We start from the raw sequence: 18,985 nt of genomic DNA, 5'->3' as shown, positions 1-18,985 counted from the left end.
CTGAACTATTCTGACTGTGAAATTTTTTTTCCTGATATCAAGTCTATATCATTGTACTTGTAGTTTAAACCCATTACTGCGTGTCCTCTCCTCTGCAGCCAACGGAAACAGCATCCTGCCCTCCTCCAGGTGACAACCTTTCAAATACTTAAAGAGGGCTATCATGTCCCCTCTCAACCTCCTTTTCTCCAGGCTGAACATTCCCAAGTCCCTCAACCTATCTTCATAGGGCTTGGTCCCTTGGCCCCAGATCATCTTCGTTGATCTCCTCTGTACCCTAATCAATACACACACATCTGGGGTAGGTCAGGAAAGAATCTGTGAACAGCTCTTTAGTGCTTCTACACAGCAGTTAAGCTAGTGTTTGAGATCGGTCACCAGGACAATGGAGCACTAAGATGACTTCTAAGACTGGAGAAGGTCTACCATATGGGAGGGGGGGATGCAGTTCTTCTGATAGCTTCACTTAGTTACAAAAACCATTGATGATACAACCACTGTATAATCACAAGATTATCATTTGGTCCCAGCATTGCATGTGAATGATGTGGTAGTCATGATTTGCTCTGTAATTTTAAAAAGATAAATAAATTAGGTAAGTAACAAATAGATCCCTGTGCAAACACCTATGAGCAGCAAAAGAAATTCCCTACTCATATAAGTGGCATTTATTAACATTCTGCTATATTTACAGTTTTATAACATAATAAAATTCTGAATTACTGCTTTGCAGAAAGCACAGAAGTGGACATTAATCTATATTGAACTGCACCAGAAATCAGAAAAAGCAGAAGTACAGCTATGTTAGAGACTACCTCCAGAGTCCTAACATCAATACAAATCATGGTGCATTCAGATTTTACACAATGCAGAATCAAAATCTTCTCATTTGACACCACCAACGTGAGGGTCCCTATTTAAAATCTGCAGTATTAAAGTAATATGTACTGCAAAGTCAAGAATGCATACTACCAAATATTAGTTAATACTTGTGCCACCCTCTTATCAACATTCTTTTAGAACCATACTTTTAAGACATTCATTCTGTGCATGTAAGTTTTACTTCCAGGTTGTTTTCAATTTATTTTAACAACAGATACACACTATGTGCAGAAATACAGTCAAAACAATTTTCCAAAGTTCTGAAAACATCCCTTCACAATGGCCAGCATTATTACACATCTTACCAAAAACAAATTCAAAGTTCATTTTTAAGGAGAACAAAAAGCAAGACTGACCCCTTCTGGGCTACAGGGCAATAGCTCATGCTATTTGAAGGACTACAAATACTATATAAGGCTTTATTAGTAACATCACAGACTTGATTGCAAGAGCCATTTCAAACATTAGCCACTAATGATTCAATCAATGATTATAGTTCTGCATTAAACTATTAAAATTTTACATCTAGAAACAAATAGAAAGAAATGCTTCTCTTTTTCAACAGTACTTTTATTTCTTTTAAAGCAGGTGATTATTTTTCTTCTTCTGTGTTTAGAATCTTGATTTGGTTCCTGCAGCTGTCCATTTACTATTTGAAGGAGGATTCATTAATGCAGGAAGATGTTGCCAGAAAACATCTGTCTGAGAATGAAATGGGAACAGCAAAAGTACAGTTAGAATTGTTAATTTTAGTTAGAGAAGGATGTCACAAAGAGCTTTGGGTCCAAGGAAGTTTTGGGGCATATAAGAAAAATCAGGGAGGACACAACTATGCCATAATTTATGTACCCTCATGTCCCCAGTCTTCCACTATACCCCAAGGTTATCATTTTATTGTTTCCTGTGATCCTTTAACTTTTATCAATAAAGCTTTTCCTAGTATGGCACAGGTATTGAGCACAAGACAAGTTGTGATCCTTAGTATGTCACTAAGTTGCAGCTTGAGTTTGAGAGATGTATAAATTTAGGAAAACTCCTTAATTTAAAAAAAATGTTGCATATATTCAAGGTATTTAAATAGCCTATCTGTCAAGTCTTGTTTTTGTTAACTTATACTGATCTGCAAACCCTATTATTACAATTAACTAGGTCTTATAATGTTTCAGTGGACATGAATCACTTATTTAAATCAGACTTTCCTTTTTGGCAAGAAAATCTGCTTTTAATTCTAAACTGGCAAAAATACTGGAGCATTACAAGTTTCACTCCAAGCAAACAAAAGATTGTGGTGTGCAATACTGCACTTTTTCGGTAAGCCATCAGCTCTTTTAAAAACACAACTTTATAAGCATTTAATTTTCAGGAACCTGAAAACAATTATATGCTATGTTCTATCACCTGGTTTAAAATAATTAACTTTTTAAAGGAGCAGGTGCCAAGCAAATATAAGCACTGTTCCTAATACATGCTTGCAGATTTTTGTCCTGACATTATTGGACATCTCTTTCACTCAATTAACTTAAACCCAGTTTTAAACACTCCCATGTTACAGTGTTGGTATCCAAGATAACACAGAATAACTCAGAAACATACTTTTAACTGACAATCTATCTTAGATTGAGAAACTATATTTTAACACACTAAGTCGGATAGTCAAACTAAAAAACCGATCCCTTCAACACTTGATTGATTTCTACCACCACCACTTGTTTGCAAAGAAGTTTGGCCTTTTGAAGGGTCTGTTATCTGTTAGCCAAGGTTAAGGCATCCAAAGGTTAAGGCATGCACAGACTGTACCTCTCCCATCACTTTCCCATGACCCTCTCATGCTTAGCACTTTGCTTGGTTTAGGTTTCTTTTACTTCTGTACTAGCATTAATCATTGCTATGATGTGTTCATGCCTCCCCTTTTAACATCATTTGGTCTCATACCTACTTTTGAGACAGTGCATCATGCAAGGAGAAGAATATGCAATTCAATCCTGATTATGAGAGGTTTATGTAAATAGGAAGGAATGGCACTTGAGAGAGCCTTTCATTAACATAGTTAAAAGTTTGTGAGTCCTCTTCAGTCTTCAAGAATCAGGCAAACTGGGTGGCAAACAGTGCTTTCTATCAACTTAATTTCGCTTAGAAACCCTATATTTTCTTAGACTCAGTAGACCTGGCTGTGCTCATTCACAATGAGGGAACTTCAATGCTGGACTCTCATGTTCACAGGACTGCCCTTGAACATAATGCAGAAGCAGCAATTGGATCAGAGTATAGCAGCGTGATTCAAAACTGCATCAGATCAGTAGCCCCATAATGCAACCAACCAGTTGACCTGGAGGGCCAACAAAGAAGGCGCAAAAATCTTTTCTTGAGGTTGCTCTCTGGCACTGATATTCAGAAGATTCTTGATCAAAGTTATCATTTAGCCCATCTAGTAGATTAGCATGAAATTTGGCCCTAGGATCAGTATACAATGGGCAAATCAGAATGTATGTGGAAGATCCTACACAACTAAGGCTCCACAGCTATAGAAGCATTGATCTTTTGGTGTTTTATGGTATCGTCCCCTCAGTAGAGCTGTTGGTATTGTTTGAAATTGCATGGAAGTAAATGGTACTCTGAGACTGAGCTGAAAGATGGACTAAATAGGAAGATCTGAAGTGATTTGTTTTGATTAATTTGTACCAGTATGAACTTTTAGATTGATCTCTCAATCAAGGTATCTGAGATATACACTCAGTCTCTGAGTTGGCTATTATATGCTGAACGGTTTAACAGATTGTCTGGGATGGAATAACATGACAAAAAGTTGTTTAAAAATCTGGAGCAAGTAGGATATTTGGCCATGGAAAGCTTAAATTCACTAAATGAATTCAAACCTCATGTTCCATACTTCCATTTCTTCCTTACTTTTACAATGGCTAAATGTATGCAAGCCCTACTTGAAGGCAGACCAGTTTCTTGCTCTGATCAGGGCTGCTGATGTCTCCTTTGAAAGGACTAAGATATGCCTGAGAAAAAGATTTTGGTTTCTAGGCTAGTAAGAATATCTTCCTTCCAACCAGAGATTTCAGCAGCATACAAGAGGTGAAGGATGACTTTGCTATTAAATAGTTTCAGGAATGGGTCTATAAGATATCCTCCCTTTGTGTTGTAGAATCTCAAAATGGACCCAACTAACCTCAGTGCAGAAGACCTGGTGGTTTCTAGATATGCATTCCAATTCAAGGTCTCTTTAAATGTGATTCCCAGATATTTGAAAGAGCTACATAGTACAACAGGAGTGATACCAAGAATGGACTAAGTGCCTGTATGGTAACAACCTGACATGAGGTTATGCCTTGTTTTGATTTCTGCATGGCAGTGCTGAGATTTTAGTTGGCTTATGATTTTAACTACATTACACAAGACACATGAGAATGCACTCAGGCTAAAAGGGGTTGAAATGAGTTCAGGTCACTTTATGTGTCAATATTTATTAGATCTGTGCAAAGATATGATCAATATTGATATTTTTAAAATCTTAAATGTGCACATAATGATAAATATTTGTATTTTAATGTTTAGTATATTCTGCTGCTCAACCTCTAATGTTCCTAGCTTGTGAACACAGGTTAGATTATTTTGTTCCCTCTTTTGTTGTTCATTAGAGCCTCTTGTTGCGCAGAGTGGTAAGGTAGCAGACATAGTCTGAAAGCTTTGCCCATGAGGCTGGGAGTTCAATCCCAGCAGCGGTAAATAGTAATGACTGGGGAAGGCACTGGCAAACCACCCCGTATTGAGTCTGCCATGAAAACGCTAGAGGGCGTCAACCTAAGGGTCAGACATGACCCAGTGCTTGCACAGGGGATATCTTTACCTTTACCTTTGTTGTTCATTATGATTTTAACTAGTAATCAAGCCCGCTGTATGAGTAATACAGCGGGCGCTAGGCACTTACTCTGTGGTGGGGCTCCCTCGGGCGGCGGAGCCTCCCCTGGGCGGCGGTCTTTTGTCAGCGGCTCCGTCAGGCGGCGGCCTGACGCGGCGTGAGGAGCTTCGCGCCTCTTGCCGCGTCAGGCTGCCGGGCAGGGAGCCCCCCTTGCAGGCGGCCTGACGCGTCGGAGGCGTCAGGCCAGCGGCAAAGGAGCAACAAACAAACAAACAAACAAACAAACAAACAAACAAATGGAACCAAGTAGCTCCAACTAAAAAAAACCCCCGCTAGAAACAAGAAAGGAAACATAACTAGTATAATTACTAGTCCCAGCACAAGCAACTGAGCAGATCTGGCTTTGCATATGGTCTTTTTGCTCTAGCATTAAAAAAGGACTTAAAATCAGGTTTGAATTTCAGTGTAAAATTAAGATCCAGGGCTACAGAGGATACCACAAACCATGCTAAGGAAGCAAAGAACCCGAACCACAGAATATTACTTTTTAATAGCTTTTTCCAGATGAAATATTCTAATAGGATTAGTGCCAACTGCATTTCTGACATGGCCCATGTCATGATGGGGTGGGTTTTTGTTTTGTTTTTTAAGAACTTCACCATTGCTAAAGAAGTCTTCAATCTGTGGGTGGTATAGCTATGCATCTCATTAACTTTTGGAAGAAAAAGCAAGCCTTATACAGCTCATGTGGTTGCTGGTTTGATAAAAGAAAAGCAGAAAAAGAAAATTAAGGTGCAGTTTAGCAACATACAGCTAAAGTATCATTTTGCTACTACTGTCCTGGACAGCATATCTGTTGGATAAATGTTATGCCTTTAAGGCAGCATTCCTCAAATATTTTTAATTCAGGGTCCCCCTCCAACAGTTATTCCAAAATTCTGGCCTCTCCTTATGTGTGGCAAGTGAGTCTAAAGAGGTCCTCATACAAAACTATGTAGATATAGCCTCTTTTTGTGCATAACAAACTATGAATAAGACTGACATGGTATCAAATATGCTTAGCCAAAGTGTTGCCACTTACCCAGTCATGTCATTCTGTCTCTAGCTCTAGTGCAACCAGGCACTGAAGTGAGTAAGAGGGTACAAACCCACACTAATTGTAATCATTGGCATTCATCTTGAAATGGGGAGGCAGTACCCAAAAGTTGTGTTTGATTGGGAAGGGAAGGCTAGTGCACATCATCATGTTATAATGAGAGCAACAACATGAGACATACAAATAAATAAAATCTGCAAGGCATAAGAGATGCAATCTTCCACGTTTCTGTCAAGCCAAAGGGGGGAAAAAGGAATTACTGCAGGCTCACTAGAGTATTTTACCTTTAGTAGATAAAGAGAACTCTAGTCCTGGGAAGAGTGGAAAATGAATCTGGCATCTTCCGAACTTTTGCATAATTGATAAATCCTCTGAGAAACAGAAGAAAGCCTGAGGAGAAAGCACACAATTATTCTTACAGGGTTTTTTTCTTCTAAGGTTTTAATGATTTTTAAACTGTGATATTAGATATGTTTCTGACTTCTTAGTTGCCTTGGCGATTCTTATGAGAACAAAAGAGGGTACACATTTTGAAAAGTAAAATGAAATAACTAAACAAACTTCAAACTATTTAGCTCTTCTTCATAGCAGTGCTCCAACCATTTGATGTCAAGTTGTTTTCTTTTTCATTATTTTTTAATTTAAATTATTATGATTAGCTGCCATTCTCCTGTTTTGTTTACAGCCCCTCGTAACTTCCAGCACTGAGGAGTCAAACTAGATGAAATACTGTGTCCAGATTTCCCTCCCCCATTTTACTGCTTTGTGGCAGCTGGGATTAAGGGCTGGATTAGGGCTATAGCACTGGTGAGAAGAAATTAACAGCCCTCTACTCCTGGTGCTGTTTTTACTACATCAAATGGTCTGCCTGCTGCCCATATAGGAAGCTTTTGTAGTATTTTATTTTTTTCCCTGGCTGGGAAAACAGCACCTCTGGAAGTCAGGCAAACAGCCGGTTAATTCTCCTTCTCCAGCTCATGTATCAATTCAAACAATTAGCCCCATATTTGCCCTTTTCTTTTAAATTCCTTTTGCACACATTGATTAAATACTCTGGAGAATTGTCCAGCATAATTTTTTCTTTCCTTGGTTACCTCTGACAACTAAAACTCTATCATCAGTATAAATATTTTTATTCTCCCAGACATTTTAACTTCTTATGCTACTATACCATGTTAGGTTGCTTTGCTTTTCTTTCTTTCTTTCTTTCTTTTTTTTTGGGGGGGGGTGTTCAGCAGGGGTCTCATTAGTGAATGCATGTTTTTGTTGACTTTAATAACACATTAAATGCATGTTTAAATACAAACACTTCAAGTTACTTCAAGAGCAAAACCTGAGCTTGCAAGAATTCAACATTTGCATTTGCTTACCCTAAATGTCACTTGCTATTTCCTCCCTTGTCTATTCAACAGCCTGAATCTTTTGGTGTCATCTTCAAGGCTACTTACCTCACTGCTCACTCCCAAATGCTGCTGATTTATGACAAAGCAGCACTGGTGCCAAAAGAGATCCCTGAAGGATCCCCCTGCTTATTTTCCTCCACTATGAAAACTATCGATTTATTCCTATCCTTTAATCAGTTAATGAGTCACAAGATCACATGTCCTTTTCTCTGATGTTTGCTTAGCTAACTCAGAAAGCATTGGTAAGAATCTTTCTGGAAATATATGATATATATCCAATATGTATACACTTGACACTGTATCTATATGCTTCGCAACACTTCCTAATTGCAAGGAACAATGCTATTTCATTTTCAAACGAAGCCTGCAGATGATTAATGATTCTAATTTTAATAATGCTAAATCCATGGATGCTTTTAAACAACTGGTGTTACATTAGCCACCTGTCCCCCAATCCTCTGCTAAAGAAGCTGATTTTAATAAGTAAATTCAGCAGTTTCACGTTTAAATGCCATCTGGACTCAGTGTCTTGTTAAATTCACAATTAGTTCTTTTTAATTTAATTGCCTATATTTTTAAAAAAATTCCTGGTATAATCTCTAAAATAATCTATCAATGAAAATTGCTGTAAATAATTGTTTTTGCTTATCCCAGTCTCACTGTCTTTCTTCAGTACTCTTTTCACAACTTTGCCCAATAGTTCCTCTTGTCTCCCAGGCTTGTTTCCTATGATATATTTAAATAGATAGATGTTGGTTTTTATGGTCCACAAATTATTTCTTTGCTTTCCGTGTCCTCTTATATTTAGATGTTTATACCCTGCTTTTCTTTCCAATGGTTATCTAAAGCAGCTTACAACACCGTCCTCCTCTTTTTGCCCCAACAACCCAGGGAAGTAGGTTAGGCTGAGAGTGTGTGGCTGGCCTAAACTTCCAGGGCAGATTAGGTATTTGAACCTGGTTGTTTTAAATACCAGTCTGACACTCCAGCCACTGTACCATTACATTTATTACAACACAATTTGTGCTCTTTTGTTTTGCTAATTTAGGCTAGACTTCTACTTTTCCAAGGAAGCCCAGTATGGCTTGATGCTGCTATTAATCTTCTTGGACTTGTCTATTTCCCTTCTACTCCACGGTATACATTTCATCTGCACCTCTATTGTTTCTTTTATATAATCTCCAACTTTCCTGAAGAGATCTGGTCTTCCTGATTCTGCTCTTGTGCTTCCTTACAGGGTGCGGTCCTCAGGGTGCGGTCCTCTCCCCCACATTGTTTAACATCTTTATGCGCCCTCTGGCCCAGCTGGTACGGAGCTTTGGGCTGGGTTGCCATCAGTACGCTGATGACACCCAGCTCTATCTCCTAAAGGACGGTCACCCGAACTCCCCCCCAGAACCATTTGCCAGATGTTTGGAAGCGGTGACAGAATGGTTCGAGAAGTCGCCTGAAACTCAACCCCTCCAAGACGGAGGTCCTGTGGCTGGGGGAAAGGGGGCGGGAACAGGTAGCGCGTTTACCCACCCTAGCAGGGGTGCAACTTACCATCGTGCCCCAAGCCAGGAATTTGGGTGTGACCATTGATGCCTCCCTGACTATGGAGGCTCAGGTCAAGAGAGTAGCGGGCCAGGCATTTTTCTACCTTTGCCAGGCCCGGCTACTAGCGCCCTACCTGTCCCCTGACCACTTGGCCACAGTGATCCATGCAACAGTCACCTCCAGAATAGATTTCTGTAACTCGCTCTACGCAGGCCTACCCTTGTCCCTGATCCGGAAACTACAGCTGGTACAAAATGCAGCTGACAGGGTCCTCACTGGAACATCTTGGAGGGCCCACATCCAGCCGGTGCTGAGGCAGCTGCATTGGCTGCCAATTGCTGCCCGGAGCCGGTTCAAGGTTTTGGTTTTAACCTTCAAGGCCATACGCGGGTTGGGACCAACATACCTGAGGGACTGCCTACCGCTCTATGCCCCCCGCAGGGCCTTACGCTCTACGGGTGAGAACCTGTTGGTCGTCCCTGGCCCGAAGGAAGTGCGCCTAGCCTCGGCCAGGGCCAGGGCTTTTTCAGTCCTGGCCCCTACCAGGTGGAATGAGCTCCCGGGTGATCTGTGGGCCCTGCGGGATTTGTCAGCTTTCCGCAGGGCCTGTAAAACGGAGCTCTTCCACCAGGTCTATGGTTGAGGCTGGAGTTAGCGAATCAGGAACATCGCTCCCCCCCTAGGAGTTGGAGTGTACACTACTCCCCTATCCTTTCCTCTTCACTTCTTAATAATTGGGGGAGGGATGGGATTTTTAGCCGCCATGTTAGTAGATTGATGTTTTAATGGGAATTTTAATGGGATTAGTTGTTGTGACCCGCCTCGAGCCTATCGGGAGAGGCGGGAAATAAATATAATAATAATAATAATAATAATAATAATAATAATAATAATAATAATAATAATAATAATAATAATACAGTTGAACTCCTCAGTTTTGCAAAATTTCACATGAAAAGAGTTAAATCATCCACTAGATGGCAGGATTCCTTTGAATCCTGAACAACAAAACAAAATCAGAGTCCAGTGGCACCTTTAAGACCAACAAGGATTAATCCTAGCTGCCACAAGATTAAAAATCAATCTCTCCCCTTCAAAGGAATCAGCAACATGTAAAAAACTGCTCACATTTAGTGAGGTAAGAATCTGAAATCCACTTTAAACACTCACCTAATACAAGGAACACCCACCACAACCAGTACTGTCCATCGAAGTAACCAGGGAAATAGGTGGAGAACTAAAAAAAGGAGAAAAAAACCCAAAAAAGTCAGAGCACTGAAGCTGTTCTGAGACCAGCACAGCATACAAGATCAGGCAGTCATGAGTGATTGGCACTCCTGAGATGCACAGGCATTTTATCATTGGCTTTGTAATGGAATTACTGCTACAGATGCTCCCACCAGCACACATTCCAATGGTAGTAGTGTGCTAATAATTGCTGCTTATGATTTACAGCAGTTTCCCTCAGAGGAGTTCAAGTGGGATAACACATACTGCTTCTATAATAGCAAATCATCTGCATTCTCCAGGACAGGAACAGCAAAATAAAGCCATCATCTTCAAAAACAGTATCACCAATGCATTTTCTGTGCAACAAAATATAAGGGCATTATTTTTCATCTCAGGTGAATACAAAGCAGACAGGAACTGCAGCAGCTGAGTCCCAGGAGAAACAACAACACTAATAGGGCAGAGATGAAATATTTTATTGCAGACAGTTATTGTAGGAGGGAACTGATACTGTTTTAAATGGCAGGAATGGACAAATGCCAGATTTAAGCATGCTGCACTTTATCTTCAAATGCAAATGTTGGTACATTAATCTACCAGGAGAAAAAAGAAAAGAATTGAACTCTACAACAGAAAAATAAACAAAAGCCCAAAACCAAAAAACACATGTACTGGCAGAATAATCAAACGGGTAAGAATAAAAATGATTCCATATAGAACACGATAGTTCATACATGTAAACAACTATCAAACTACAAAAACGGATAAGGACAAAATTCTCTAAAAGTGAAAAAATGTGCCAGTATAGCCCAGTTAATGGAACAATAGAAAAATGCACCTCAAATGTCACACTGACTGTCCCACTGCCCAGCATCATCCACCTGTTCTGAGGATGTGTGTAATATAAAACTAGGGCCATTTTTAAAGAGATGTACTTTTATCAATGCTTTAAACAAGCCCCCATAATCAAGCCAAGTACAACTGGTGCCTGGATGGGACTGCAAAATGTAGGAGGCAGACAAGCAGTTCACAGGGCCACACTGGGCAGCTAATGGCTTGTGCTTGACCTGGTGAAGCAAAAGTTGCCAGACTCCTACACTTTTACTAGGGACTCTGTGCTGCTAAAATCAGATGATGAAGAAATGTAAACATTTTCCCTCTAGTGGTTAACTCTATTCAGCTGCAGAGAGCATTTTTTATTTATTTAATTTACACTCCGCCTTTCTTCCCAGTGGGGTCCCAAGGTGGCTTACAGCGTTCTCCTCTCCTCCATTTTACCCTGACAACAAGCCTGCGAATAGGCTGAGAGAGTGTGACAGGCTCAAGGCCACCCAGGGTATAAGCAGGATTTTGAACCTGGGTCTACCAGATTTGATTTATTAATTTTATGTTTATAGAGTCTAATGAATCAATCTATTCTCTCTCTCCAAGCCGTCGACAAGCAATACAGTAATGTATTGTACTGAGGCATTTTCAAAGCCATTACAGCCAATCTCCTTACAACTTCACATGTCCCTTGGATAGTCCAGGCAAGCCCAATCCTAGTCCAACCCTCTTAACCACTATACCATGCTGACTCTTGTTAGCTCTTTTAATGATATGCTCCATGATGCTTTAGAACTCAAAGACTGGAGCCAGAAAAAGGCTGCACTGAAAGGAGAAATTGTACAGTTCCAAGATCAAAGGAACTACTGACATAAAAGCCATTTTTGTGGGAACACCAAGAGCTGGCTGAGTCACATACAATACATATGGCTTCAGTTTACTGTATACACTATTAAGTGGGTTGTGATAGACTTAGAGGTTTTTAACTCTGATATAAATTTTACCATGCAAGTTCCTTTTCTTGCATCAGCTCCAGTTACCAACTCTAATTAGAACTGACAATGATCCTAGAAAAGCCATTGCCATGCAAATTACGTTAACTTCTTGCACTTACTTCCCCTAGGGGTCAATAATACCAAGTGCAGGTCTGGGCTCTAATAATGCAATCACTTATTGCCTGCCACAGGACAAGGCCATGCTATAAGAATCAGAAGATGAATCTTGTGTTTAGTTTTCATTCTTAAAAAACCATGTCTAAAAAGTGCACCATATTCCGCTGAAAGACAACTTACAGATGAAAAGGGGTGGAAAGCTATACTTATGCATTCAGTGTTCTCAACATGCAAATCTTCAAATATGCAGTTAAGTGTTACATCACTGAAGGTAAATTTAAGAAAGACAGGAAAGCAGTGGAATTTTTGGAAAACAAAATAGGTCAATTCCATCCTATTTAGAAGTTATACTTCAATGTCCTGGATGATCTAGCTTAGGTCACTGAAAATCTGAACATCCGCAGAACACAGCAACACAAGTAAAATCATGACAATGTCATTGCAGAACAATACATAAACATTCTGGGAGTTTTGCTAGAATCATGGAGTATTCAGAAGGTCCAAGTGTGGGCTCCAGATGGTAGACTGTGCTTACTATCTATCATACTTCACTGTCCCCCTCTTCCAGTCCAAAAAGCCCTCTCTCTAGCCATCCCCACTGCTGAAGGTTTTACTTTCATAATCACAGCTTTTTCAGACCCTCTTTGCATTTCTGCCAACTGGCAAAGTGTGGCCTAGCCCAGAAAATGTAATGTCGTAAAATCAATGCTACTTAATAAGGTACAACAAGCCCCCTTTGGTCTAGTTGCAACTAACTAACTACCCCTTAAGCAAGTCTTATTCATATTTTACCCTTTGATTGTAAGCCGCTTTATATGTTTACAATAAAAAAAGAAAGGCAGAAATTTTCTACAGTAAATAAATAAATCCTATTTCAGATATTGGGTTTGTTATTTTCAGAATGTATGCAATTTGAAAGATTTTCAAAATGCTGATCCAGAGACAGCACATCAATCTGATTCTGCTCCCGTACTAATTCTTGATATAATTCACAGACCTACTACTATGCTACACCAAACCGGAAGACATTTCACAAAAAGATGAAACACCAGAGTACTTTTACGTATTAGACTGTGTGACAGACCCTGAGGCGTTACTTTTTTGTCCAGGCTGCTAGGGGTTTTTTTCCACTTTGCTACTCACCCTGACAATCAAGATCCACTTAATGAGAGAGAGACCAAACCCAGAAATGGCCCCGTATCTTCCTGCTGCTGAGGTAGTCAAGCAGAAAGAGAGGAAGAATCCAATCCAGTTGAAAAGGAATGCCACTGGGGGTGGGGGAAGAGAAAAGAAGTTCATAATGTGGTTGCAGAACATAAAAGCACAACAATCTAATATAAATAAAGCAAGTGTGTCAATTATCCTACTACTAAAGTTAGAAAAAATGTCTTTAAAAACTCAGGGGCTCAGTACTAAGAGACACTCCTGAAATCAACAGGAACTTGGGCATCACTAGAAGACCTCAGTGTTTATAGAAGGATGACTGTTTTTAGAAATGAAATTATGGGCCAGCCTACACTGAAAGCTAAAAAGCAGGCTTCTCTCAAGGACAGCTGTTCACTGTCTATACTTCCATTTTACTACACGTTCTGCCCCTAGAATGCATACGTAAATGCAGCATGCATGTGAACAAAGTCCTGTTATCTGGAAAATACGCACGCACACAAACACCCCAGGTATTCTACTAAATAAGAAACTGGGAGAGTATTCTGAGTAGACAACAAAAATCTTCATGATCAGAAATGACTAGCATGTCAGTTATGTGCTTAATGGAAGTGGTTACACAGAATTAAGCACATCAAAAGTGGGCAGACAGTTACCAGATCCATCACCATCCACATGGACCACAAAGTCCGACTGGATAATCGATATTCAGCTAGGAAGATGTCCACCACGTGAATGAACTATCTTAAAAAGTAAAAGTAAATCTTGCTTATCCACAACTCTACAGTTGTTTTTTTTTTTATGTACTTACTGAAGAAAGTTAACATGAAAATGCCGTCATTTCCTATCCTCAGCTGGTCAGAATCATCAAAGTCCTCCCTTGCCACAAAGTCCTCCTCCTAGAACACACATGGGAAATGGGTCAAACTGGTTAATAAATGGTTAATTAAACCTAATCTAGATTGTCTTGGTGCAAGTTTAAAAGTTTCTCTTTTTTTTTTAATCCATCAATGCAAAATACTTTTTCATCAAAAGTCAGAGCAGGGTTTTTCATACATGAAGGGCAGATCCACACTGAAAGCCAACCAAAAGAAAGAAGCTACACTTGTAAAGTGACTTTCTGTTTAATATAGCGCACAAAATAACAGATTGCTAGAATCTAGGATAAAAATGTATACTCTTGCATAGTGAGAGGAGAGAATCAGGCAGTGTTTAAAAACACATTTCCCTAAAGGTTATAATAAATTTTTATCAGGGAACAGCATTGATTTAAATTAATTTAAATTAAATTAAATTAAAGAGCCAGTTTGGTGTAGTGGTTAGGAGTGCGGACTTCTAATCTGGCAAGCCAGGTTAGATTCTGCGCTCCCCCACATGCAGCCAGCTGGGTGACCTTGGGCTCGCCACGGTGCTGATAAAACTGTTCTGACCGGGCAGTGATATCAGGGCTCTCTCAGCCTCACCCACCCCACAGGGTGTCTGTTGTGGGGGGAGGAATGGGAAGGCGACTGTAAGCCGCTTTGAGCCTCCTTCGGGTAGGGAAAAGCGGCATATAAGAACCGACTCTTCTTCTTCTTCTTCTTCTTTATCAAATAGAAAAAGTATTTGATTGTTTAAAACATTTATATCCCACCTTCTAACTTTGATAATTACCTCAAGTAGCTAACAAAAGATCAAGGAAAATAATTTGTCTACAAATATAACATAAAATAATTTTACCCAATTAACCACAGGAAAAAAATTCAAGATGCTTGATCACAACCTAAAAATAAATGGAACCAAAAATGGATGGGGGAGGGGGAAGTAATGAACTACTTAGCATCAGCCCCTTGGTAGCAATCCACAGTAACCATGGGCCAAATGGATTCAAGTGGGCAGCCATGTTGGTCATGAGTACACCTTGAATAAATCTTTGTTGGTCTTAAAGGTACTATTGCTCAATTTTTGTTATGGACAAACTGCGCATTCACTATCAAGGACTTAGGAAACACACAAAAAAGATGCACCAACAAACAGAACACTTACCCTTCCTGGAACTAATGGAATGGTAGCTTCTGCCTTAGTTCGCTCAGCTTCATCATAAGTAGGCAGTGTTGTAGCTACATTATAAGAAGGAGGTTTGGGAAAACCGGCCTCATCTTTGTAGTCAAAATACACTTGGAAAAAGAGGGAGAGGGGGAGAATGTGGATTAATTATGGAAATAATCAACATCCATGTAGTTAAAACTATGAACTATTATTTATGGAAAGTTATTTGAGTATCGTGTTTCAAAATTCTTCAACCAGGAAGTGAAGTGAAGATAGTAGGAATTAGGGTGTGGATATTTTTTTCTAGTTCACATCTATTGGAATCCCCCTCCCTTCAGAATTTCCAAAAAAAGCCTGGATCCAAATACCAGCAAAGTATTTAGATCCTGGATTCACCTTAAATCCATATTTGTTCGGGTCCAATAGACGTAAGATGAAAATAAAGAGAGGGGAAAACAACCCGGGAGTGGCAAAACCACAAAATACAACTGAGTGGGGGGGGGGGGACATTGCTCCTGCTCTCAGCTGTTTTCCCCAGTTCTTTCTCCCATTCCTTTAAACCAGAATGGTTAAAAGGGACTGCAGAGGAAGGGGGCAGCAGTAAGGTAGGGAGCAATTTCCCAGCATCTCAGCTGTTTTCTAAGATTTTTTTTCTGCAGTCGCTTTAAGCCAGGCTGGTTTAAAGGGCCTGCAGAAGAATCTGGAGCAGAAACAGCTGGGAACTGTCTCCAAGCCTCTCAGGTGTTTCCACTGATTATTTTCCGAAGTCCCTTTAAATCAGCCTGGTTTAAAGCTACTGCAGAAGAAGATGAAGAAGGAACAGCCTATCAGTCTCTCAGCTGCTTTCCTCCTTTTTTAAAAAGTCCCTTTTAAACCAGCCTGGTTTAAAGAAGCTGCAGAAAGAACACCTGGGAGGTGAGGAGCAGTCTCCCAGCTGGCTTCCCTTTTTTTCCCCTGTAGTCCCTTTAAAACAGGCTGATTTAAAGGGAGTGCAGAAGATACTGAGGGGACAGCTGAGAGACCAAAATCAGTCTCCCTGCCTCAAAGCTGTTTCCCCTGATATTCCTAATTCCTGAAAATATCCAGGATTCTTTTTGTGTTTGTGTGATTTTTTTTCAGTCACCCCCCCCCTAAAAAGAAAAAAATCCTGGATATAGCTGAAAAATATCAATCGGGTATATTTTGGATATATTGTCAGCTTGGATAGATTCAAATGCACACCCTTAGGAGAGAGAAATATCATTAAATAATCAATCGGAACAATATTTTCTCCTCTGAAACTTTCTGTTTCCAGCTATTATTAAAATATATAACAGAATATTCTAAGTTGCTATGAGTTTTCATTGGAAAATTTTTTTCAAAATAAAAATGTAAATGTATGGGATTTCAAACTAAACTCTCAATACTTACAGCAGTGTCATATTCATACCTGGTCAGCAACTATAAAATAAACAGACAAGCTCCTTGGAACTATAATATTAATGAATAAAACTACTATCATGCTTATTATTGTGAATTTTTCACAGTATTATTTTCCCTAAAGTGCTACCTTTTATTTCACCATATTCAAAGTCTCAGTGCTTTTTCTAAACTTGATTTAAGAGCCTTATCACTGTGAAATGATTCCTTGATAGCCCTTCACATTGATGTTTGCCCAGACTAAGTACAGTCCTTAAGTCAGCTATAAAACTGAAGTCAACAGTTCTTCAGAGAGAGAAGTGATAAATACCAAGGGTTTCTTCCTTACATTCCCTATACCTTATTGTGACAACAGGCTTAAATTGGAATATTGGTCCCTTTGCACAGACATGTCTAATAATGTAGTCCTAAGAACATCTGACTAAGCCCCACGGAATAGATATGATTAGGATTTTCTTAGAATTGCTCTTTAAAGCACACATGCACTGATCACACACAGTAACAGAATTTGTAGAGAATGCAGACATATGTCTCTTCTGCATTCTGACATAATTGAAACAGCAGTGGTAGCAGCATTGTTTGTTTGACTTGAAAGGAATCCAAAATCTATCAGTTTTCTTGGTGCACTCATATTAAAGTTTTTACTAAGGTGAATGGGCTGCATTAAGTCCACATATCCTCCTGCTTGCCCTACTAAACATAATAATTGCACATTGGATTGGGCTCATCAGTGCAATTCACGGATTCACTGGTTGGGCTGGTTACTGGAAAGGTAGGGCCCCTTGTACTGAAGAGTGACTAGCACTACCCTTTAAATGGCACATGGGATTCTAGTAACTTCCAGTAGAGTAGGAACAGTGAATCTGCACCATCAGCTGCCAAAGTTCAACAGCTCAGGATTCATTTTGAAATTGCACAGCTGAGCAAGAACCTTAAAGGTAGTTCTATTTTAATTCCATAAATACTGTTTTCTGCATGGCGAGCCTCTTGAGCTTTTGGGCTATAAGGCTTTTGGCTGGGCCAGTACAATACTGGGGTACTGGACTAACCAAGGGCAAATTTTCTATGGCTCCACTGTAAAAAGCATCCAAAGAACAGACTCATGGTAGTCAGGCTATTTATTTGGTCTGGTCAATGTTGTGCCAAAGGAAGCCTTAACTTGGCTTGGGAAGTGGTCCTTTCCCCACTGGTTTTGACTTAAGATTTGGTAAGGGGATATTAAAGTCCAAGAAACTCCCAGATGCTTTTAAGTTCATACTTAGTCCCAAGTGTAACACAGCAATTAAATAACATGGCAGAGGCCAAGAGTTCCACGCTTTTAAAGCCCTTGATGGATCAGAGTCAAGGAACCAAACAATGTGAACCATGAGTTCAGAAAAGCAGCTAGGGTGCTTTGTGAGGGGGGAGGGGAGTGTGAATTCATAAGCATATTAATTGTTTTGGAGTACTGTGCCCAGTTTAATCCACACAGAAGGAAGTGTTTATAGTACACGTGATTTGTGGAGTGCATGTATGAGAAAGAGTGACATGATGATGCAAGGACAAGGCATGAAGATAAGAAAAGAGCAAGTAACATACAGAAGCATGTGGATAAGAGCAAAAGGGATGTGTGATTTTATAGCAGATAAAGTTATAATTAGCTGCCCTACTAAGCAAAGCACAGGAGGGAGAGAAGGAAGCTAGAGGATTACAAAGAAAAGTTAATAACCTTCAAGCCCAATTACAGCAAGCCCAAGAGGCAAAGCATTTCCTGGCTGTCCAAAACCACTTGGCTAAAGCTGCAATTAGCCATGCAGAATGCAATGTGATAAAGTAAAGGGAGATAGGGGGTGGGGCTGATTGCAAGCAGTTGCCTAGGTAAAACATTCCAGAAAGACAACAGACAATCCTCATTTTATCAACAGAGTGGAGGAATTAGGTCATTGTTGGCCATGTGGTTCAGCTATTTGCCTTGGTCCAATCAATTCCCCACCAATTCCCTCAGTTTTATTTCTCAGAACAATTCCACACCTATATGTTATCTAAGTCTAAAGGTCCCAAGATAGTTTTGGTTTAGCTATTTAAACCTCCGTACCTTTGTATTATTGTGATCAATGGTGGAGAGGACTGCTTCAGTTTCATATTATCCAGACTGTACCACGCACTTAGGACTCAAGTGGCTTTCAGGTGATATAGACTTCTAGAGTATCTCTAGGAAACTTCTTTTCTATTGTGTTATTTATTTAGGCATTTTTAAAATGTTTTCACAATACCAAGAAAACCACAACACCCTGAACTAGAAAACACACCAATATCTAAACAGGTACCCTTTCAACAAATCTACCTGCCATTAACAGATTAATCCACAGGTAGGAAGGGGAACAAAGGGGATGTTTTCCCGATATTTTTCTAAAAGCTTCCAGTGCCTGAAGTGGAGATATAT

The 18,985-nt window shown here is 39.8% G+C and overlaps 1 protein-coding gene across 1 annotated transcript in view; it reads right to left on the bottom strand.

Annotated features, from left to right (window-relative positions):
* Window positions 1-653: 653 nt before the first annotated feature.
* Window positions 654-18,985, bottom strand: part of NDFIP1 (Nedd4 family interacting protein 1) — a 43,983-nt gene continuing 25,651 nt past the window's right edge. The window contains exons 3-8 of the mRNA XM_077326934.1: window positions 15,142-15,272; window positions 13,928-14,015; window positions 13,096-13,220; window positions 9,956-10,022; window positions 6,128-6,233; window positions 654-1,584 (exon numbers count right to left, since the gene is read on the bottom strand). Coding sequence (XP_077183049.1) covers window positions 6,130-6,233; window positions 9,956-10,022; window positions 13,096-13,220; window positions 13,928-14,015; window positions 15,142-15,272 — 515 coding nt within the window. The 3' untranslated portion in view covers window positions 654-1,584; window positions 6,128-6,129. The remainder of the gene's footprint in view (window positions 1,585-6,127; window positions 6,234-9,955; window positions 10,023-13,095; window positions 13,221-13,927; window positions 14,016-15,141; window positions 15,273-18,985) is intronic.

The sequence above is a fragment of the Paroedura picta genome, chromosome 3 (assembly GCF_049243985.1).
Source record: "Paroedura picta isolate Pp20150507F chromosome 3, Ppicta_v3.0, whole genome shotgun sequence".
Lineage (NCBI taxonomy): Eukaryota > Metazoa > Chordata > Lepidosauria > Squamata > Gekkonidae > Paroedura > Paroedura picta.
The sequence above is the reverse complement of the archived record's forward strand: the minus strand, read 5'-3'. Positions and strand labels throughout refer to the sequence as shown.